Source organism: Pteropus vampyrus, unplaced genomic scaffold, assembly GCF_000151845.1.
Source record: "Pteropus vampyrus isolate Shadow unplaced genomic scaffold, Pvam_2.0 Scaffold95, whole genome shotgun sequence".
Taxonomy (NCBI): Eukaryota; Metazoa; Chordata; class Mammalia; order Chiroptera; family Pteropodidae; genus Pteropus; species Pteropus vampyrus.
The window spans coordinates 1763796-1785629 of record NW_011888876.1 but is presented as its reverse complement, the minus strand read 5'-3'; the positions used below and the strand labels follow the sequence as shown (position 1 = coordinate 1785629).

The following is a 21834-nucleotide window of genomic DNA, read 5'->3' as shown; positions in this document are numbered from 1 at the left end:
CCCCCAACCCCTGCAATCAGTGTTTCTGTCTCTGCCCATCACAGCAGCCTCTACCTGGCCACCCCACGTCACAGCTCCAAAAGGCCACCCACCAGGTTGTGCCTTACCCTCTGCTCAAACTCTTCCCCCTGTTGCACCTCCCGAGGGTAGCCATCGATCAGGAAGCCTTTGGAAATGTCTACCTTGGCTACCATGGCATCTCGGAGCATGTCCAACACTGTCTCCTGGGGGCACAGCAGAAAGAGGGGCCGTGAGCCCCTTTCCCCCCAACCCCTCATGGGCCCTGGCGTGCGCTGCCCCACAGCTGAAACACCCTCTGCCCTAACACAGATATTCCAGACAAGCCTCCCTCTCCAGGCCTTCTCTGAACTGAGAAGACTTGATTGAATCATTCATTCATTCATTCATTCATTCATTCATTCATTCATTCACTTATATTGACTGAGCCCCTCCTCTCAGCCAGCTCCCGTTAGGGCCCTGAGGACACAGCTGTGAACGAAGCAGGCCTTCCCTGCCCTCAGGAAACTCACGGCCTGCCAGGGGGCAAACAATTACACACATGATTTATAAATTTCCAAACATGACACAGGTTCTCCGGACAAAGAGGGGAGGCTATTGGAGGTTGGGGGGGCAGGGAGGGTCTTAGCCCAAATCTGAGGAGTCAGGAAGGTCTGAGAGTTGAAGAGGAAAACACACTCCAGGCACGAAGGCCTGTGATGAGTTTGAAGGGGAAACGAGGCCAGGGTGGTAGGAGGGTGGAGGGGTAAGCAGCACAAGGTCCTGGAGGCTCTTGGGAGCTTCTGGAAGGAATTTTCTGCCCAGGGCAATGGGGATCCACAAAAGGGATCAGAGCCAGGGAAGGTCATGGTCAGCTTTGCCAGCGTGTCACGGGCTTCGCTGGCTGATGTCCACTCCGAGCCACCATCACCCCACTGCCCCCTACCCCGCCGGGGCTCACTCACCAGCGGCACCAGCTGCCCCTTCTCCATGATTTCCGACAGCATCTTGCCCCTGGCCGAGCCCGAGCTGACCTCGGCCCGCAGGAGGTCCCCGGTGGAAAGGTGAGTATAGCCGTACTTCTGGACAATCTTCTCACACTGGGTGCCCTTCCCCGAGCCGGGCCCGCCTGCAAGCGCCCACCTATTCAGAAGCCCCAAGAAACGGGGCCCCCGCAGGGACAGGCTGCCCCGGCTACCCAGCGGAGGAGGGGCAGAGCCCAGGGTGCAGCCCCAGGCCCTGGCTCCCACCAGGGCCTGTGAAAACACAGCCCTGCCTGTGCCTCACCCGCCTGCCTCGGACTCACCCACCACAAAGATGATCTTGGTTTTCTTCAGCTTCTCTGTGGGAGAGAAAAGGGGAGCAGAGCTCAGTCACTCGCTTGACAAATAGCCAGAAGCACGTCCGGAGTCCCAGGCCCGAGCTGGGCCTGAGGCAGAGGGACAGACACAGCTCACGCTCCTGTGAGGGAGGCAAACGAGTCGCAGCCGGTCGTGAGTAGTGATGGGGTCAGGAAAGCTCAGAGACTGGAACAGGTCAGGAGGCGAGAGGGTGTCCCAGGCAGAGAGACTAGCCGAGGCAAAGGCCTGGAGGCTACAGGCACAGGCTGTGAGGGTGGCCCTGAGGGGCTCTGATGCCAGCCCTCATGCCCCCTCCCTGTGGGTGGCTGGACTCCAGCAGCGGGTCACCTCTGGCCTTATAGTCTTCCTCACTGCGGGAGCTTCCTGTGGAGCAGCAGGCACCCATGGTCCTGCTCCGCTGTGTCCCCTACCCTTCCCCTCCCAGGCCCTGGGCCTGCCCATCATCCGCCTGCGTTGGGCGGTACAAATGTGGAGCTGGCAGCCACAACATAGGTTGCCCTGGAGACAGTTGCTGGGAAAAGGACCGCAGTGGGTACGTGGAACCCTTGCTTGGAGAGAACGCGTGTCAGCTAACATTCCAACCTCGGCCTCGCCGGCCCTTAGGACACACAGACCACAGCCCCACCGCCAGAGGGAAACGAGGCCCGGAGAGGCAGGGGCCTGCTCCAGGGCTGCCGGAACCTGGCTGGGACGCAGGGCCTCTTCCCAGGCTGCCGGCCTCCCCTCCTTCTCAGAAGAAAGACCTCGCTGTGAGACCTTAGGAAAGAATGCCACACCCCTCGCTGGTTCTCTGACCCTGTCCCAATGAGGAGGTGAGCCTGGCAGTTCCCAGGGGCCCTCCTGGCCATGGGGCTACAGCCTGGGGGTGCTATCAGAGGAACAACTTCTCCTGTGGGTTCCCACCACCTACCACCTACCTGCCTGCCATGTGATGGGTGTGGGGGGAGGCCACGGCCCAGTGGCAAGTGACATTCAGAGCTCCAGGGCAGAAGGGTGACCACTGGTTTCGGGCAGCAGCAGCAGCCAGGCCCACTGGGCTCCTTTAAGAGCTGCCCAGGCTGAGGCACGATGCCAGGAACGGGATGGGTAGCACTGCCAGGAGGCGGGCCAGCTGGGCTCTCTGGCCATGACTCCTTCCAGATCCAGCCCACAGGAGCCAGGGAAGCCTATGACATCCTCTAGACCCAGCCACAGTACAACCTGGAAACTGTGTCCCAGAGAGGGCCATATGCACGTGTGGGGCCCCTCCCCAAGGCAGGCCTCCCCTCGCCAGCGCCCACCCTCTCCAGAAAGAGGCAGGGATTCAACTCTAAAAATACCAGCGTAGGAGGTGAGCTGTGGGGCCCTCAGGTGCCTCAAGGAGGCCTCGTCGCTTCTAAAATTAATCTTGAAGTTGGCACATCCTGTGAGAGACCTGAGGAGGATGCTGGAGGCTCCCAGGCAGGCCCCCTCTGACAGTCCCAGAGTCTCCTTCAACCCCTCCCAGAATGTCTCCCAAAAGCACACCCCCTTAACAGATGGGCACACTGAGGCCGGGGCAGTGAGCAGGAGAGGAGAGGGGCCTCCATACCTTCCATCCTGCCGAGGTCCGGGGAGCCGAGTCAGCGCTCTGTAAGACAAGGGCCCAGGTGGGGCGGGTGAGCGAGATTCTCTCCACCCTGCTGCCTCTGCTCCCGCCAAGCCACCGGCGTGTGTGCCAGGCCCCAACATGCCTTTGAAGGGAGGAGGGGACGCTGGAGGCAGGGAAGGCCCAGGAGGCCGGGTGACCTTGGGAAAGTCATCTTCCTTCTACGTGCTCCTGCTGCCTCACCTGTCAAGGGCAGCACCTTGCTCCCCGCCACTGAGGGGCATAAACCGCAACGCCAGCAACTGCGAGCCGTTCCCCTTGCAAGTCCCAGGAAACAGAGCTCAGCCCTGCATCTGCCTGACACCTTGACGACGCCCTGGCTCCCCAGGGAAAGCAGCTAAGGAAGTGGAGGGAGGAGGGAGGAGAGACCAGAGCTGCATGTGTCCTCACCCAGGATGGGGTTTGGGAGGGTATTCGAAGGCATGCACAAGTCTGAAGGGGAGGAAGCTGCTGGAGCCGTTCGTGTGGGCACAGCCCTGCAGTTTTCAAAGGAGGGGTCCCCAGGCTCTCAGTCCCCCACCCCGCACAGGTCCAGCTTCTACCCCCCATGTGACCCCTGCCCCTTCGCCCCCTTGAGAACCTTGCTCCACTGCCCTCCCATCCCCTCAGCGCGTAAATCAACTCTAACCCCTCTTGTCACCCACTTTGCTTCCGTAGCCCCCCAGGGACCTCCCTCAATTTTGCCTTTCCATCAGTCTCTTCAGAATTGCCGCCCATACTCCCTGGGGCCCCACCCACCAGCCTTCTCCAAGGCTACCAACAACCATTACAGCCACTCTCGCCTTGACCTTTGACCCTCAGCCAGCATTCCTCTGGCCGGCCCCCATACCCCAGGCGTCTACTCCACCCTCTCACTGTTGGTTTCAGGTTCCTGGGAGCCCACATCCCTGCCCAGCCAGCCCAGGCCTCTCTACCCAACCCCATAAGTCAACAACCCCTGAACAGGCCCAAGGCTCTGAACAATGAGTCCCTCCCGCTTCCCCAGCTAAAGGACCTTCTCTCACACCCCCCTCCTCCGCACGAGCACTTCCCAGTCCTCTTGCTCCTAAACCCCTCCTCAGTCTGTGTCCTCACGGCCACTTCCTTGCTCCAAGGAGGTCTCCCCACCTCCATACCTCACCAGGCAACCTGCGGGAATTTTCCACAAGCTTGAGACCATGTCACTCGCCTGCTTAAAACCTTTCCAAGTGTAGACTCCTCCTTGTAGGTCCCAAGAGATAAAGCCTGGGCCCCAAATGTAGCCGATGGCCTGGTGATCTGCCTCCACCCCTCTGCCGCTTTATCGGCTGCCACTTAAACTGCTGGGGGCTCCCTCACCTACAGTTTCCTCTCTGGAAACTGTGTCCCAGAGAGGGCCATATGCACGTGTGGGGCCCCTCCCCAAGGCAGGCCTCCCCTCGCCAGTGCCCACCCTCTCCAGGCCCCCGCTGGAGCCCCCAATGCCTGGATGCCTTTCCCCAAGGTGCTACTGTTCAAGCCTCAATTCAGGTTGGTCACCTCCTTCAGGAAGCCTTCCTGGAATCTGCCCTCCGCTTCCATAGTGGCGGCTGTCCCCTCTGAACTTGCCCTGGCGTCACACACAGCATACTGTGTTGGACCTCTCTGTTGTGCTGCAGGCCTGTCTTCCCCTGGCCCGGGCTGAGCCTAGGCTAGGGGACCTTGCTCCATCGTCACGACCCTCTCAGGAGGAATCTGAGTCTTAGAGGAGATGAGAGACTTGTTCCAGGGCCTAGCTGCAATCAAACCTGGGGCTGCCGTTTCCTGCTGCTCTGGGACCAGCACCCAGTAGGTCCTTAAGCAGCTTTGCTGACCATTCCCCTTTCCTGCTGAGTGTGCTTAAGGAAGGACAGTAGCTGCCAACACCGCTCAGCGGCTAGCAGGAGAGGGGGTGTCCCCAGGCCAGGGACAGCTCACAGTTGCTGTCCATGCCTGAGGAGTTGCCTTGACCCCGCCCTGCCCCGCCCCCTCCCAGTAACCTAAGCCCCTCTGTCCTGTTGGCACCTGCCACCTCCTTGGTCCAAAATAACCTGGGTTGTGAGGAGGCCTCCCAGAGGCCAGGGGTCCTGGATGGAGTTTGGTTACGGACTCAGCACCCAGGCCTTATAAGGCCCTTGGATCAGGGCAATAGTGGCTCCTGGTATAATGGTGTGGTTTGCCAGGGGTCTGGGGAGCCAGGGACGGGGGACAGAAACTTGACTACAATCAAACGGCAAGGCCAGGGCAGGTCCCAGGTCTCTCATCTCTCGACTGAGAAACCTTTTCAGCGTTTGGTGATCCACTGGGGTTCAAATTCCAACTCCATCGCTCAGCTGTGTGACCTTGGGCAGCTCGTATCCCCTCTCTGGGCCCACACCCCCAGGCCCTGTCTCGCTGCAGCTGAAGATTCCTGGGTGGGGAGCTGAGCAATGTTCAGGAAAAGCCCCATGTGCAGCCCTGGGGCTCTCGAGGAGCCCCTGCCCTTTCCGAAGGCTTAAGCAGGGGGCCAAACATCCAGGGGCCATCCTGTCCCGGCAGCACTCAAAACGATGCGGCAGAACAGTTCCTCCAATCACAGAGGCTGCCACACCTGGGTCCTCAAGGGCAGGGAGTCAGGCCACAGTCCCCCTCCCCAGGCCCCAGCTGGGACTTGCCAAGGACAGGAACCTGGAGCCCCAGCAGTGGACGCCAGGACAAAGAGGTGACAGTCTAGGAGGTTGGGAGGGACTGCAACACACGCGCGCGCACACACACACACACGCGCGCGTGCACACAGTGTGGCACAAATACCTAGAGCAGAGCCTGGGGAGTAGAGACAGGCAAATACAGATCACAACCACGGACACATACACGGCCACGCAAACCCCACGGACACCACACACGCGCACTCCCCAGGTGCTTGCGGCTTCCCCTCTCCCCGCATCGGCTTCCCCCCGACGCGCACAGACACACGCGGGCACACACACTGACCTGGGGGTGGGGTGCGGGTGGGCACCGGGGCCAGTGTGTGCCCTGCCCGTTCTCGCCAGCCACCCGCCCGCAAAGGCGACTATTTATAAGGCTGTCAGCAGCGCGCGGCATGCTGGGAGCCAGCTCCGTGATGGCAGGAGGGAGGGAGGTGGGAGGAAGAGCGGACCGGGAAGGGAGGAGACTGGACCAGAGCGGAGCCCTGATGGAAAACCGGAGTAAGGCTGAGTCCTCCCTCGTGCACCGCCAGGCGGCCGTGCCTACACACGCATATGGCAATTCACGGTTTGCTGAGAGTTTTCCATTCCTGCGTTGCCTCCACTGTGCCCACTTCGCTCCAGCGGGACAGGACCACGCTGCCCATGTGACAGCTGGGGAAACTGAGGCCCAGAGAGGAGAGGCTCTTTGCACAAAATCCCACAGCAAATTGGTGACAGAGAGAGGCCAGACCAGGGAGGGAGGGGACTGAGGCATGGATTCTAGGAGCTTTGCTGGCCAGACGAGTCCCCCAGCCCCTCCTCAGATCTTGCCCAGCGGCCCCTGGGCCAAGACCCACCTGGAATTCCTCCTCCCTTGTTGAAAGGGATCCCAAGGACTCCTCTGGGACAGAAACTCCCCCCAGGACCCCAAAGAGCACCCACAAAACCCTCCCCCAGCTGGTGGTGGTATAGATTATAAAAACCAGCCCCACCTCCATGGAACTGCCTGGCAGCTCCCAGTGAAGTGAGCTCGAGGATGTGGGACATTCAGAATGCTGTACCCAGACTGGGGACCGACGATCCTGTTAAAAAGAACAGCTCCCATTAATGAGTGCTGACGGCACACCAGGTGTGGACTCCAGCCATGTCTGTGAATCCTTAAACATGAAGGAAAGTAAGTTTCACACCTGTAAGCTAGCTCACCTAAGCTTCCCAAGTAGAAAGTGATGTGTTTATCTGTGGGGACTGACACATGGCAAAAGGCGCTCAATAATGTAGCAGGGCAGAGACCAGCACCATGCAGCTTCAGAACTCATACACTTGCCCCTAGACCACGCCATGCATGACCTTGAAGGCAGCAGTCCCAGATAGAGGGAGTGGGTTAAATTCAGAATTTGTCTCGTAGGTACTAGGGAGCCATGGAAGGTGTTTCAGCAGGAGAATAAGACTTCCTGGGAGATCATTTCAGGTGGGTGGTTTCTTAGCAACAGCCTGGACACCAGGAGGCCTGGATCTAGTCCCAACTCTGCCACCTATGACCTCAGACAAAGTCTGATGGGGACCTTAGTTTCCCCATCTGTGGGAGGGACAGGTGCTGGGACAAGCAGTCTGCCATAGAAGTTTAAAAGGCCATCTGCAAAGCTGTAGGTGGCTGTGCACATTGGCATGACCTTTGGGGAGAGCAAATTAATGATGTCAATCAAAATTTCAAATGTGCCCTTCACCCTCAGGAATCCCACACATGGGCACAAAATGCGTACAGGATGGTTCCCTGGGGCCAGCGAGCACTGACTTGCGGGAGGGCCGGTGGTGCAGCCAGGCGTGTGGGGAGGCGGTGACTGCCCTAGAGTCAGCAGGGGAAAGAAAGCCAGAGCTAGCAGGACATAAGACATTAGGCAGAAAGTCCCGCTGTGCTGGTCTCATCCCACCTTCAGCGATTCTCAACACAGGGACGTGCGTGTGCAAGATCCATTCCTCAGTTTTTTTCTTTGCATTTTGACATCTCTGTAATCATGTTGTCTTAGAAGCAAACCGATGGCATCTTAAAGTTAATGAAGCAGAACTGAGAGGGTGAGTGTGTGCACATGATTCCCTACCCGCCCCCCATGGTAAAATCCCCATTTTCTTTTTGATACAAGCAGCTCCTACTACTTTATATATAAAAAACACTTTTAACACTTTTAACATGGATGTACCTTGAGGCTATTATGCTAAGTGAAATAAGCCAGTCACAAAAAGACAAATACTGTACGAGTCCACTGGCATGAGGTATCTAGAGTAGCCAAATTCAGAGAAGCAGAAAGTAGTGCCAGGGGCTGAGGGTGGTGGGGGAAAGGGGTTTGTTGGACGTATATAGAGTTTCAGATCTGCAAGATGAACAAGTTCCGGAGATCTGTCTCATGACAGTGTAAACATACTTAACACTATTGAACCGTGCACTTAAAAATGGTTAACTCGTAAATCTTATGTTTTTTACCACGATAAAAAGAAATGTTTAAAAATCTTAAAAACTGGGGAAAAAACCTATTTTAAGTACCTGTTTTAATTATTTCATTGGCATATGACCTATAGATTTTTCACCAATGCTGGGATATTGAAGTTTCAGGATTTTTTTTTTTTTCTCAGCTATAACCTAAAGAAAGAAAAAAAGGAGGGAGAGAGGAAGAGCGGCAGGGAGGGAGCCAGGAAGAGAAGGAGCAAGTGGAGGGAGGGAGAGATGAGGGAAGGGAAGGACAGAGGAGAGAGGAGCAGAGGGAAGGAAAAAAAATTGCATGGAAGAAAAATCTGGAAGGTTATACCCTAGACTGTTAACAGGGAATAGGACTGAGTGATGCCCTCACTGTTTATCTTATAACATTTGTATGGTTTCCGTTATTTTATAACATAAAATACCTATAAATATAACTATATAAAATGAAACCAATTTTAAAATACATTTTTAAAATATCCTGGTTAAATAAAAAATTCCCAGGCTTTAAAAATGAGCCAGTATCGGAGCATGGGGGGTGAATCTGGGATGGCCTCACTTTGAGGTTCACAGCTGGATCCAGGAGGAAGCACACAGTGCCCCTGAGGGGCTGCCCCAGGTGGGGCCTGCAGGAAACAGCAGGAGGGGCTGCCCCAGGAAGCACATGTGGGGTTTGCAGCCAGCAGGAGATGCCCCCACCCTCAAGCAGGATGGGGGTCTCACAGGGGTGAGAGGGACAGACAGGGATGCAGGGGAGCCCTGAACTCCAAACGAAGAGGTGGGTTTGGTCCTGGCCACAGTGGGGAGCCAGGGAAGGTTTCAGAGCAAAGAGGACCCTGATGAGGTGGCTTCAGGAAGATAACTTTGGTAATGAGTGTGCCGGTCTCTGTGGGACCCCTCTGAGGGAGTGAGAGTTTGTGGGGTTGTGGACTAGGCCCCGGGCCTCCTGCCTTCAGCATCCTTCACCAAAGTCCTACCTCTTGCTGCTAAACTGAACTTTCCTGGGGTCTACGCCCTCTTGACGCCCTCCTGCAACTCCCTTCAAGCCCACCAGTGGGCAAATTCCCAGAAGCCTTTGCACGGGGCTGGAGTGTACAGTATTCCCACCCACATCCCCACTCCCATGCAGGGCCTCAGGCTCCCCACATGATGACTTTGCAAGGAGTCCCTGTCCCTCTGACACGCCCACCACCACCACCACTGGGCCCCGGGCCTGGCGACCTCCCAGCCTCCTGACTGTCCTGCTGCTATTCAAGCAAGGATGTCCTCTCCAAGCAAGAGGGATGGAGCCTTTGCCCTCCTCAAGCTGACGGCCTTCTGCCATCTGGTCCCTAATGGCCTCATTTCCACGGCTCCCTCAGTTGCCTACTGAGTGAGGCCATGGGTCCCACCGCTGGGCTATTGTTCAGGCCATTCTTTCCACCTGACAGTCCACCTCTCTTCAGGTGCACCTAATACAGCACATGGCATGTGGCTACTTCCTAAATGCATCCATGAATTGAGAGACAAATGCAGGTCGCTGTTCGCTCCCTGCAGCTCCATGGTCCACCACCTCGGCTGGCCCAGAGCCCGGAGAGCCTTCCTGGTCCCGAGCAGGCGGCCTGCCCTTGTCTCACACAGTCACCCTTTGTTAGGCCTCTGCTCCCAAGGGCATCTTATCTGCCTCAACAGGTTGTAATCTCCCAGAGTCACAGACCCCGTTTCTCCTGCCAATCTAGAGTTGTAAACAAGGCCTTTTACTCAACTACAGCTCACCACACCCCTCCCAGAGTAGCAGCCCTGCCTGCTTCCCACCTGTGGGGCCCTGGAGGACTGTTACTCAGGACTCCAGGCCCCATCTCTGACCCCGCTGCCTGCCCTCTGCCCTCTCCCCGTCCACCTGCTGCTCTGACCTCCTCCCAACTGTCCCCAAACAGCACTCTGTGACGGGAATGTCGTTTTCTCCCGCCCCTTCTCTCCCTGCAGGAAGCTCTTTCCCTAACCTCTGCAGAGGTCTCTTCCTCATCTTTCAGGCCTTCAGAGAACATCACCTCCTCAAAAGCCCCTCTCATATCATTTGTATTATTGTCTTTGTAGCCCTTACTGCCCATAGTGGCCTGACTGGGGCAGAACCTGTCATGGGGCCCCTCCCCTCTCTAGAACCTGAGCTCCTTGAGGGCAAGGAGTGGTCCTGGTTCAGCCATGAGGAAACTGCGGCTCTGAGGAGGGGAAGTGACTTGCTCAAGGTCACACAGGCAGGGGGAGGCAGGACTGGAAAAGCCAGGTGGGTTTGGCTTGGGAACCTCCCCACCTTCCCAACCCCCAGAGCTGCCAACTCTCCACCCCAGCTGCAAAGTGCATGACTCACTCCCGACCTAGAGAGTGTGGGCACTTGACTGTCTTGAGGAGGCCCAAAGCCACGGGCTAGAGAGAGCCTGGCTCGATCAGGAGACACAGGAAATGGAACTGGAGCTTAGGAGCATTTATTCCCATACAAATCATTACAAAATCAAGTCTAGGGGAGTCACTGGCCCCCCCCTCCACCCCAATGTGCAATGGCTTGCTTCTGGCCCCTCCCGTTCCACAACCTCCTCCGGGAAGGCCTCCAAACTTCTCTTCCAGGATCCGGAAGAGCAGAGGGCAAACCCAACCCACTAAGGCCCAGCAATAAAGTGCCTGATACAGAGTGAGGGCTGCCCGAACCCAGGCAACGCAGCTCCTGGCCCCCTAGAGCTTTCCCAGACCCAGCTGGAGGGAGAATCTTGGGCTGCTTGAAACCCCAATTTGGCTAGGTCCCCCCTGCCTCCACCCCAAAGGCTCTTCCAACAGGTAGAAAGCCTCACTGCTGGATGGCAGAAAAGGGGGCCTGGCTCTTTAAGAGCCAAGCTAAGGGCAGCTTGGGGGAGGGCGAAGAAACAGCTGGTTTGTCTCATTCTTATCAGAGTCTCCCAGACTGGGAGAATTTGTGCAAAAATACCTTCTTTTCCCGGAGGAGACGGGGAAGGGAACTCTGGGTCCCTAGGGAGTTCAGCCCCCCAACAAAGGAACCCCGGGCCCCCAAAACCCGACACAGGCAAAAGGGTGCCAGAGAAGAGGCAAGGGATTTGTCCAAGGCCACTCAAGGGAGAGCCAAGACCAAGTCGCCAGCCTCCCACCTCTGGGACCCCCCCGACAAACCCCACAAGTGCCCCGGCCCAGACTCCAGACAGTGCCCACCCTCCACGCAACCTCTCTTTCTGGCTCTGGGAGGTGAGGGGCAACACAAAGTTCCCAGCAACTTGGGATAGAACCCCACTGTTCCAGCCAACAGGAAGTGATTCGAGGGCCATACTGGGGCTCTGAACCAAGGCCTCATGGGAAAGAACATGTCCTTAGCCTCACATTACTCAGAAATACCCTGCTTGACTACTCTGACCCTGACTGGCCAAGAAATCCCGACACCCCTGATTAACCACATAGAAGCCCAAATCCCTGATTGGCCAAGAGAGATCCTCAAGCCCTGACTGGCTGGAGGATGCACCCTCTTTAACACCCTGATTGGCCAGAAGACACTCTGGCCAACCTTGACTGGCCAGGAGACAGCCTTTGGTCAAGTGGCTGAGCGGAGAGCCACTTCTCCTGTGTCCCTTGTGAGGGCCCCGCCGGCAAGGCGGCCTAGGTCCAGGAGGGATGGGAGAAGGTGATCCCATACAGCTGGGCCCAGGACGAGAAGACTCTCTTCTCGGTGATGAAGCGGTGGTGGTGGCCCTTGCGGCTGTGCTCATTCTGGATGTAGGTGACACACTCGTCCGGCCCCTTGGGCTCATAGTAGTGGTAGGGCATGCGCTGCAGGCGGGACCGCTGGCTGGGGCAGAGCAGATGGGGCCGTGAGGGCAGGGTGGGCACTGGCAGAGCCCTTGCTTTTTCCAGCCCCTGACCTGCTGTAGGACCTCAGTGAGGGAAAACCCCTGTCCCTCCCTGGGCCTCAGTTTCCCCATCTATAAAATAAGCATAAGGTGAACGAGGTTGGTGACCACCAAAATGTTTTTTTTTTTTAATGCGGTGGACATTTTCCTGTCCCCAAGAGGGTGGCAGAGTAGGGTAAAGGACTATGGGCTCTGGAGCCTGGTCCCCACCCATTACTGTTTGTGGGACCTTAGGCCACTCACAAACGTCTTCCTCAGTTTCTCTCATTCATGAAATAGGGAGGATAACGTACCTATCACTTGGAGTCACTGTGAGGAATGAATGAGATAATAAGCATAGCCAAGCTTGAGACATGGTCAGCACTCAGTAAAGAACAGCTGTCACCTCATGGGATTTTCATATAGTAATAATACTACTTACTATTAATATATAAACTCTGGACTCTCGCTGAGCTTGGGGTAGAGGCCCCCCAGGTAGCTCCAAGGAGCCTAGCTCTCTGCAGAGCAGTTTGAATACCAACAAAGAGCGGCCCTCGAAGGCCCCCCAGCCACGGTTTCCAGGCCCCCAGCTCCATCCCACAGCCAGTGACTGGGCATTGTCCTGGAGGGGCTCACCTGCAGTAGTCGGGGGGGACCATGCCATAGACGTGCACGTGGTCACACAGCTCCACCGCAATCACCATGGTGAACCAGCCTGTGCTCAACCACGAATGGGACTTTTCCCTGGGGGCAGAGAGGGAGCATGATGAAGGGGCATGCAGGCAGGGTGTGGCAGGCAGGGAGGACCAGTCAATCCCCACAGAGTTTCCAAGAACTCCACCCACCAACTCATCGGGCGGGGTGGGGTGGGGCAACTTCAGTCACCCCTGGTCCAGCCCGATGCCAGTAGGGGGCTGGTCTGAGCAGAGATGAGGGGTGTGGAGAGAGGTCCTTGGCAGGGAAAGAATAGGAATAGGGCATGCTGGGAATAAACTCCTTGGGAGACTGGTCACACTTGGGACCAGGCTGAGAGTGACCATGATCACAGAACATGCTAGAAGCAGCTATGCCCATGCTAGCGGCAAATTCCCAAGGGGAGACAATCCGAGACAGTCATGCTGGGAGTAACAAGTTCATAGCAAAGCATGAAGTAGCTAAGAGCCCAGAGCTGTGCTTCTCACTAAAGCAGCCACGTGTGGCACATGAGGGCACATAGGAGCACTTAATATGTGGCTAAAATGTGCCACCAGTATAAAACACACACTGGATTTCTTAGAGTATAAAAAAATGTAGAATACATCACTGATAATTTTTGACAATGATTACATGTTGAACTGAAAATATTTTGGATATTTTTGATTGGAGGCAGTTCTTTGAAGTTTTTTAAAAAATAATAATCTCTCGCAAGACTAACAGAAAGAAAAAAATACAAATTACCAAAATCAAGAATTAAAAAGAGGATATCATCATAGACCCTCCAAACATAAAAGAAATTACATACCACAAAAAAACTGCATACATGACAACTCAGATGCAATGGGCCAATTCCTTGAAAACCAGAAACTACTAAAACTCACCCAAGATGAAATAGATAATCTGAATATCTTGTAACCATTAAAGAAACTGAATTTATAGTTTAAAATGTTTTGAAAAAGAACTCTTCAGGCCCAGATAGTTTCACCGGCAAATTCTACCAAACATTTAAATAAGAAAGAACACCAATTCTATACAATCTCTTCCAGAAAATGGAAGAGGAACCATTTCCAATTCATTTTCTGAAGCCAGAGTTATCCTGATACCAAAACCAAAGACGGTACAAAATAAACTACAGGCCAATATCTCTCACGAACACAGACACAAAAATCTCAACAAAATATTAGCAAATCATATCCAATAATATATAAAAATAATACACCACAACCAAGTGGAGTTTACTCCAGAAATGCAAGGCTAACTCGACATTTAAAAATCAGTCTACAGCCATGCCACCCTGAAAAAGTCCTATCCTGACTGATCTCAGAAGCTAAGCAAGGTCAGGCCTGGTCAGTACTTGGATGGGAGACTACCTAGGAAGATCTATAGGCGTAAAAAAAAAAAAAAAAAAAATCAATCAATACAAGCCACCATATTAACAGTCTTAAGAAAAACCACATAATGACAATTGATGCAAAAAAACATTTGATAAAATTCAATATCCAGTAATGACAAAAACTCTTAGCAAACTAGTAAGCAAAGGGAACCTCCTCAGCCTGATATAGGACAGCTACAAAAAAACTGTAATTAACATCATATTCAATAATGAAAAACTAAACGCTTTCCCCGAGACTGGGACCAATGCACGGATGTCTACTGTCGCCATTTCAAATACAATTCAACATCGTATTGAAAATCCTAGTCAGTGCAATACGGCAAGAAAAAGAAATAAAAGGTATACATGTTGGAGAGGAAGGAATAAAACTGACCTTATTTGCATGTCCTTACATGATACATGATCAAATGCACAGAAAATCCCAAAGAATCTACAAAAATCTCCCAGAATCAATAAGTAAATTTAGCAGGATTACAGGATATAAAATCAACTCACAAAAAATCATATTTCGAAATACTAGCAATGAATAATTGGAAACCAAAAAAAATTTTTGTAAATACTATTTACAGTAGCTCCAAAACTTTAAATATTTAGGTGTAAGTCAAACAAAATATATACGGGACCACATTTGGACATACTGGGTTAAATAAAACATGTTAAAAATAACTTCACATGTTTCTTTTTACTTTTTTAATGTGGCTACTACATAAATTTAAATTGCGTATGTGGCTCACATTACATTTCTATTGGACGGCACTGGCCTAGCCTTTCTAAGATTAGTCAGAGCGAGGCTGGGAATAATATATGCTTAGAACAGAGCATGCTGGGAGCAACGGAGTGCTTAAAGCAAGAAGTGCTGGAAGGAAGCCCTCCGGGGGAGACGAGGCCATGCAGAGCACGTTGGAAATGACTCGTGCTAAGAGCTGGACACGAAGAGAACTCCCGTAGGTAACCTGAGCAGACGGCGGCAAGAAGTGACCACACCCTCAGAGCAGTGCATGCCGGGAGCAGCAGGACCTCCGAGCTCGCGGAAGGGGAGCAGAGGCTGGCTAGAGGGGGCAGGCAGGAGGCTGGTACCTGTCCTTGCCCGTCTCACCCCGGAAGAGGTCGTCAAACTGGCGCATGCGGCCGGGAGAGACGGCGTAGGCCTCCAAGTTGGGGAATAACAGGCCTGTCTGCTGGATGACACGCACATGGCTGCCCTGGGGCTTCTGCATCTTGTCTGGGGGGCCCCAGAAGATGAACACCACCTCGGGAGTGCGGTTGATGAACTCTTGGGGCTTCCGCAGCACACGGAACACACTGGAATGGGCCACCACGCGGAAGGTGGTCTTGTTGCCCACATCTGCTGAGTAGCCCGTGGTGGGCGCGTCATTCATGCGGATGGTGCACTCGGCCTGTTCAATCTCAGGTCCCAGCTTGGTGCCCAGCAGGTGGCTGGAGCTGGTGACTATCACACATTGGTGGCACCGGGAGGGCAGCGTCTGGGGAGGGCAAGGGGAGTCAACACTGTCACGACCACTCCATGCCAGGACCTGTGCTTTGTACATCCAGGCCTCCTGGAGACCAGAAGTATTATGCCCATTTTAAAGGAAGAAACCAAAGCCCACTCACTCAGTACTTTAAGATATTTATAGCAAGCTAGCTAATGGCCAAGTACTCCGACAGAGCAATGAGCAAAAGAAACCCCACTCCTGCCTTCAGATACTCATGGCTGGGGAGACAGACAGCAAACAAGTAAAAGATAAAATAATAGCAGGTGGTAAGTAAAGTGTGCTAGGAAGAAAGTAAAATAGGGACAGGGGATCAAGAGTGACAGGAGCGGTGGCTGTTTTTGCATTGTCAGGTACCCCTGTGTCCTCCCAAACCTTGTGTGGACTCCCTAGCAGAGAAATATCAGTGAAAAACAGAGACACCTTTCCGAAGGGATTTTGACTGAGGAGATAGTAGGATTTTAGTGCCAAGGATGGGAACATGGAGAGAAATGAGGCCCAGAGAGGGCAGGGCTCTTGTCTAAGGTCACACAGCAAACAAGGGACCGAAGGCACTGGAAGCCAGGGCCTTGACTCCCAGGGTCTACCCTCTCCTTTAGGAGGGATGGAGGGAATGGAGAGAAGAAGAGGGGGAGGGACCCGTGATGGTGGGCCGTGGGGAGATCAGCCACCAGGCAGCTCCCAGGGAGCTCCCCAAAGCGGCTGCCCTACCTTGTTGCCGAGAATGGGAACATAGCCATCGGTCATGCTCCACTTCCTGAGGTTGAAGGGCCGGCGGCTGTGGACCCGCAGGGAGCCATAATGGAAGACCTCATTGGCACTGTTGGAGCTGTAGAGGATGAGGATGGTGATGAGAGCAAAGAGGATCACGAATACTGCTGACCGCTGCTCCTGGAGAAAGGAGAGGCCAGTGAGGGCTCAGCGACCTGGCAGGCTCGGCGCCCCGCCTCCTTGCTGTCTCCATGCCCAGCTAACTCCTGCTCCTCATTCCAGACCAGTTCAGACACTACCTCCTTTAGGAAGGCCTCCTCCAGCCCTGAGGACCCCCATCACAGCACTGATCACATTACCATGAGCTCTGAGGCTGGGACTGGGTCAGCCTTGCTCCCCACCGTATCTCAGCCCTCAGGGCAAGGCCTGGAGTACAGAACGTCCTCAGGAGGAGGGTATGCTGGATTGGACTGGATGTGGGTATCAGAAGGATCCCTCCAGCTGCAGCTGGAAGGATGCTTGGAGACAGGCAGGACAGTCCAATGAGAGGATTCAGGTCTTCTCCAAACAGCACTCTCCGTAAATCTTCATTTATCTAAACCTGGAGGGGATGGACCTGGTCAGCAATCGGGCTGCATAGATAGTGCACCGCCATGTGGCTGACAGGGCAGGAAAGTGATATCCAAAGTGCCCGCAAGGATTCATTTGCCCAGGGTCTGCAAGGTGAGGTGAGACCTGGGAGCCCTGGCTCCTTGTGCTGAGCCCCCTGTGCTGATTATCGATGTATTGCTTCTCAGCTCCAAATTCACCCTTTTCGCCAGCTCTGTGAAAATAGATCTGGGCCCTTTACTTGTTTTTCCATGCAAGCTAACTGCATGTTAAGGTTTCTCAGTAGAGGGCGCTTGAGAGACACTGCAAGAGGAAAAGATTTTGCTTCCAGGTTCTAGTGGGCTTTGTACCTGCTTCTGGAGCACTTGCTCCCACAGGGCACATGGTGGCTTCTCAGGCATGTGCTCTGTCTCCAGTGCCCAATGGCCAGCAACCAGTTGCACTCGGCAGCTGCCTCCAGCACCCACCCTTAGGCAGTTTGGGCTCCTGCTGTGATCACAGCTTCTCCAGAGTTCAGCTCATGCAGTACACTCAACCACCTGAACACCCAGAGACCACCAGCTTCCCCTCCCTGGAGCAGTTCTGTATGGAGCTTGGGTGCCTCTCGGAAGTTATCTCCTGCGAACGACCTCTCATGTAGTAGCCTATGAGGTGGACTTACAACAATTTCCACCAGCACAGCAGCACAGCGAGTTCTCTGACATCCAGTGGGCCATAGCTCTGCCCTCTCCATAAAGGCCTGGATCTCAGCCCAGGGGGCGGTGGCTGCTCCTAATACCTGCTATTCCCGGATTCCTTAAAGTTTCAATTCCTTGTTACACCAATGCCCGATTATAGTTAATAACTATCCATTAACCCATTTCCTATTTGCCCCGAGAATACGCGCTGGCAGTGCTGACAGCTGCAGTGTTGACCCCAAGATAACTTGTGGATTACAGTCCTAACCTTACCCCCAAGGTTCGCCACAAAATATCTCACTATCGTTTTCTCATCCCTCTAATATATCAATAGTCTTTGGAAACAAATGACATCGTCCTATTTGTAGCATTGTGTTTTTAGTATTGGTATTTCCGTTTACAAAATAGAGTGATTCTTGCTTGCTGAAAATGTCAACCCTTAGAAAACACAGCATTTCTACATGTGATGTTAAATGAACACTGACAGCGAGCAGCACTTTTTTTCTCTAAACAGGAAATGGGTTAAACTTCCCCTATTCAAGTTACTGTGTGGTTTCTCTCTGCCATTTGGGCCCAGAAGGATACACCCACAACACCCTGCCCCCAACCCTCAGATTCTGCCAAAGCTATGGTACAGTGGATCCTAGGAAAGGGGTGTGCAGGGCCAGGCACATAGTAGGTGCTCAGGAAAGCATGAATGACTGGATGATGGGGAATCCTGACACTCTCAGAGTGATGCTCACAACACTCCCTCATCTTTGGCTGACCCCCTCCCCCAGTTCCCCATTCACCTCTACCTCCCCAACCGCACCCCCTACACGGCACTCCAAGTCACCTTCTCAGATGATCCTTTACTACAAATGGCCCGGTCAAGCCTAGGAAGGACAGAGGTAGACCTGGACCCAAAGAGAGAGGCAGAACCTTGTCCAAAGCCACACAGATGAATGGCCACAGCAGGGCTCAAATCAGGACTTCAGAGGTATCAGCCACTTCTTGGCAAGGAAGAGACCTGTGATGGTTTGGGTCTGAGACAGGTCCGAAGGAGCCCATCTCACCGAGAAAAGTAAGAAGCTGAGATGAGGACAAGAAATGAAGGGGGACTTACTTTGTTGCTACTCATCTCTCTCCAGCATCTGCTGAGAGGCAGGGGCCAGCGTCCTGCAGGTGGCCCAGGGGATGTCGGTTCACGCCTGCAAGCCACAGAAAGGGTTATGGCCAGCTGCCCTCCCCTAGGTCCAGCTGGTCAAAGGCTACACCGTCCCCACCCCTGCCGGCTCTCCTACCCACCCATTATTACTTCAAGGCTCAGGATCATATCCATTTTGCAGATGGAGACAGGCCCAGAAAGGGCAGAAAACTGCCTGAGGTCACACAGCCAGGTGGTGGCAGAACCCTGGCTCTCTTCCTGACCCTTGCTCTCTCCCCCTCTGTTTCCACAGCAGGGGCCTTCCCACACCCTGGCTCTCCTAGGCAGCCAGCACCCCTCAGAACGAAGGAACAGTCCTTGCAGGTCCCCAAACCCCTCTGCACCTGCACGCTTCCAGGGCTTGCAAAAACTGTCTGCAACACCCTGACCTCCTGCACCCCACTCACATCCACTCATCCTGCAAGCCTGCACCCCACAGGAAGTTCCCCTGTGTGTCACCTTGCTAAGCAAGGCTGAGAGCTCCCTGAGGGTGCAGCCAACTCAAATTCTCTACTGTGCCTCCAGAGCCCCTGGAGATGGTGCAAGAGGATCACTGAATGACTTCATTAATCAACGAGTAAGATCTTGGAGGTTAAGGGCTCAGACTCATCTGTCAGGTGGCCATAATCACAGCACCCCCCCTCCCCGCCCCAGGGTGGGTGGGGGACATCAGGGGACAATGCAGCCTTGGGCAGCTCTTCCTTCCTGCCCCAGCCCCAGTGGCCTCCGCTGTGAGAAGACAAGGCCAGATCTGCTCCTCACTCCCCAACCAGCCCCCATCCTCACAGGACCCAGCTCCTCTCCATATCCCAATATCCCCGCCTGTCAAAAGCAAATAAGAACTGTTGTCCAGCCACCTCCAGCAGATTCAAGCCTAGAGGGCACTAAGATTGGGCAAGTGCAGAGGCAGAAACTGGGGCCGGGGCTCCCCAGCTCTGCCCTCCCCTCCAGGGGCCTCACAGCTCCCGCCACTATCTCCACCCCCTGACCTAGCTGCTGTTTACTCGACACTGCCACCAGGAATAGCCGGAGAACCTCAGGCCAAGAGGCTCCTCACCACACGCCTCTCCTTATTGGTTAGGTCCTGACTCCGCCCACTGCCCAACCCCACCCCGTCCCCGGAGGAGGCCCCCCATCTGCCTTCCCAGCCGGGTTTCAGGTTTCGCCCAGGCCATCCTTCACAGCTAGTCAGGGAGACCCCGGGATTCTCACTGGGTTCAGATCAGGAAACTGAAGCTCATCAGAAGGGAAGAGTGGCCCGTCCTTGCACTCACAGCCCATCAGGGCAAAAGCCAGGAGTCCAGAATCCCAGGGTCACCCCTGTCAGCCCTGAAGCCTCTGACTTTCCAGGCCCTCACCCGTCCAGCTGAGCCGAGGCTCCCAACTCACCACTATTTCCTTCCATGCCCCTTGCTCCAGACACACTAGAGCACTCCAGGTACCAGGCCGAACCTCCACCCCCCCCAACCCCCCCCCACCCCCGCCACTTTCCCACCTTTGCCTGAGCAGCGCCCTCAGCCAGGACCACCAACCATCCCCTTGGTCAGCCCCCTTCACAATGCTGCTCTTGAGAATGCCATGGTCAGTACAACACCTTAGGTTCAAGTGCAAATGCCAGGTCCACCACTTACTGGCTGAGGGGCCTCGGGCAAGCCATGTGACCTCTCTGAGCCTCAGTTTCCTCATCCGTGAAATGGGAGTAATAAGAATAGGCAACTCACAGAGTTGTTCAAGGCCCGCCTCACCGAGTTTGCCAGGGAAACACACTCCTTCCTCTGACCCCTCGCCCAGCTACTAATCTCTCATTTCAGGAGTGTGTGCGGTAGCCATGCTAAGCATCACCCACTCACTCAATCTTCCCGGCAACAATGCATGGTAGGGGCTCTTACTCCCCATTTCACAGATGAGGAGACTGAGGTTCAGAGAAGCAAAGTGCCCTGCAGGGCTGTCCAGAGCTTGCTGGGGAGACTTGGTTGCGGGGAGCAGCAAAGGGCTGAGGCTGATGGACTCTCCCTCGAGGATCTCCCAGGACTGGAATGAGCCAGAGGCCACCGAGTGTGTGCCCAGCACTTAGCCCGGCACGGAGGAGGGGGTGGGGGGCAAGCCTGTTAGGCAACAGCTGGCTCAGACTGGGGAGATGGCAGCCCAGAGCGCTGGGCGGGGAGCGTGGACTCCGCCCCATGGCAGCGATGCAGGAGGGCTGGGTCCCTGGGGTAACCGTGTGGGCCACACCCTGCCCGGTTAGGGGTCTTTGCCTCTCCCAGCCCCGGAAGCCCTCCTGCAGGGTCGGGATGCCCCCACAAGTCACGCGGGATGAAGGGGGAGGGGGCATCTAACTCCGGGATGGGGGTCTTCGAGCCCGTGGGTCCACCTGGGGTGGGGGGCGATTCACCCTCCGCGCCAACCCCCTTTGCGCTGACCCCAACTCCGGCACTCCGGGGGATCCGGAGCCCTAACCCCAGCTTGGAAGAGAAGGGAAGCAGGACGGCGGCAGGCTCTCCGAGTTCCAATGGGGTAATCAGCTACAGGAGGCCCCGCAAACCCCGCGACGGCCCTTGGGCGCGAAGACCGGGGTCTCCGGGCGCAGTTGGCTAGACAGTGAGTCCAGGGTAGCCCCCGGAGCCCCCGCATCATCACTCCCCATCCCCCAGGGGAGCCGGGAGCACCCTCTCCCTCTTCCCGCCCCCGCGTGGCACCAGCTCACCTCCCCCGGGGAGCGCCCGGCCCCCCGCGGCCCCCGAGTCCCCTCACATGGCGCTAGGATCCGGGAGCTGGGGTCCGCGCTCTTCTGGCCGCCCAGGCCCCAACGCAGCCCGGGCCCGCTGGGTCCTAGCGCCGCCACTCGAAGCACCAGACCAGGCCAGGGAGGCGGGCGGAGCCTCGAGGGGCCCCGGCTGGCTCCGCCTCTGGGCGGTGCCAGGGAGAAGCGAGGGCGGGGGAAAGAAGGCGACTCCGCGGGCCACGTGAGCGCTTCGCAGTATTGACAACGAAAATAACCTTCTGGAACCCTTTACTGTGGGCTCACTTCCGTCTCGCTTTATTGGCTCCGGTTTGGGAAAACTGAGTCTCAAAGCACACGGCGCTTGGAATCAGTTGAGTTGCTGAGTTCCCT

The 21834-nt window shown here is 55.2% G+C and overlaps 2 protein-coding genes across 6 annotated transcripts in view; both read right to left on the bottom strand.

The window, feature by feature from the left end:
- AK1 (adenylate kinase 1) overlaps nt 1-6058 on the bottom strand; it is a 9563-nt gene extending 3505 nt beyond the window's left edge. The window contains exons 1-5 of one of the 2 annotated variants that reach the window (XM_011364241.2): nt 5932-6058; nt 2929-2967; nt 1304-1339; nt 963-1126; nt 108-224 (exon numbers count right to left, since the gene is read on the bottom strand). In XM_011364241.2, coding sequence (XP_011362543.1) covers nt 108-224; nt 963-1126; nt 1304-1339; nt 2929-2935 — 324 coding nt within the window. In that variant the 5' untranslated portion in view covers nt 2936-2967; nt 5932-6058. Of the gene's footprint in view, nt 1-107; nt 225-962; nt 1127-1303; nt 1340-2928; nt 2968-3168; nt 3187-5931 lie in introns of those variants that run through there. The other variant, XM_011364242.2, reaches the window with a different exon arrangement.
- Nucleotides 6059-10540: 4482 nt separating this feature from the next.
- ST6GALNAC6 (ST6 N-acetylgalactosaminide alpha-2,6-sialyltransferase 6) lies at nt 10541-21606 on the bottom strand. Of its 4 annotated transcripts, none has more exons than XM_023533024.1 (7): nt 21474-21594; nt 18642-18726; nt 16610-16851; nt 16251-16430; nt 15124-15530; nt 12594-12701; nt 10541-11913 (listed from the first exon to the last, which is right to left on the bottom strand). In XM_023533024.1, the coding sequence occupies exons 3-7, from the start codon at nt 16610-16612 to the stop codon at nt 11460-11462; spliced, it is 1152 nt and encodes a 383-aa protein (XP_023388792.1). In that variant the 5' UTR covers nt 16613-16851; nt 18642-18726; nt 21474-21594; the 3' UTR covers nt 10541-11459. The 4 variants fall into 4 exon arrangements, with proteins under 4 accessions (XP_023388792.1, XP_023388791.1, XP_011362542.1 ...); XM_023533023.1 differs by having other exon boundaries at nt 21427-21585; XM_011364240.2 differs by having other exon boundaries at nt 11589-11917; nt 21427-21585.
- Between the last annotated feature and the right edge of the window lie 228 nt (nt 21607-21834).

Excerpts from the sequence above, each read along its gene's own strand:
- ST6GALNAC6 (XM_023533024.1), bottom strand. Across the intron at positions 15,531-16,250 it reads TTCCCATTCTCGGCAACAAG|ACGCTGCCCTCCCGGTGCCA; the intron begins GTAGGGCAGCCG and ends TGCCCTCCCCAG. Across the intron at positions 12,702-15,123 it reads GGTGAGACGGGCAAGGACAG|GGAAAAGTCCCATTCGTGGT; the intron begins GTACCAGCCTCC and ends CTCTGCCCCCAG.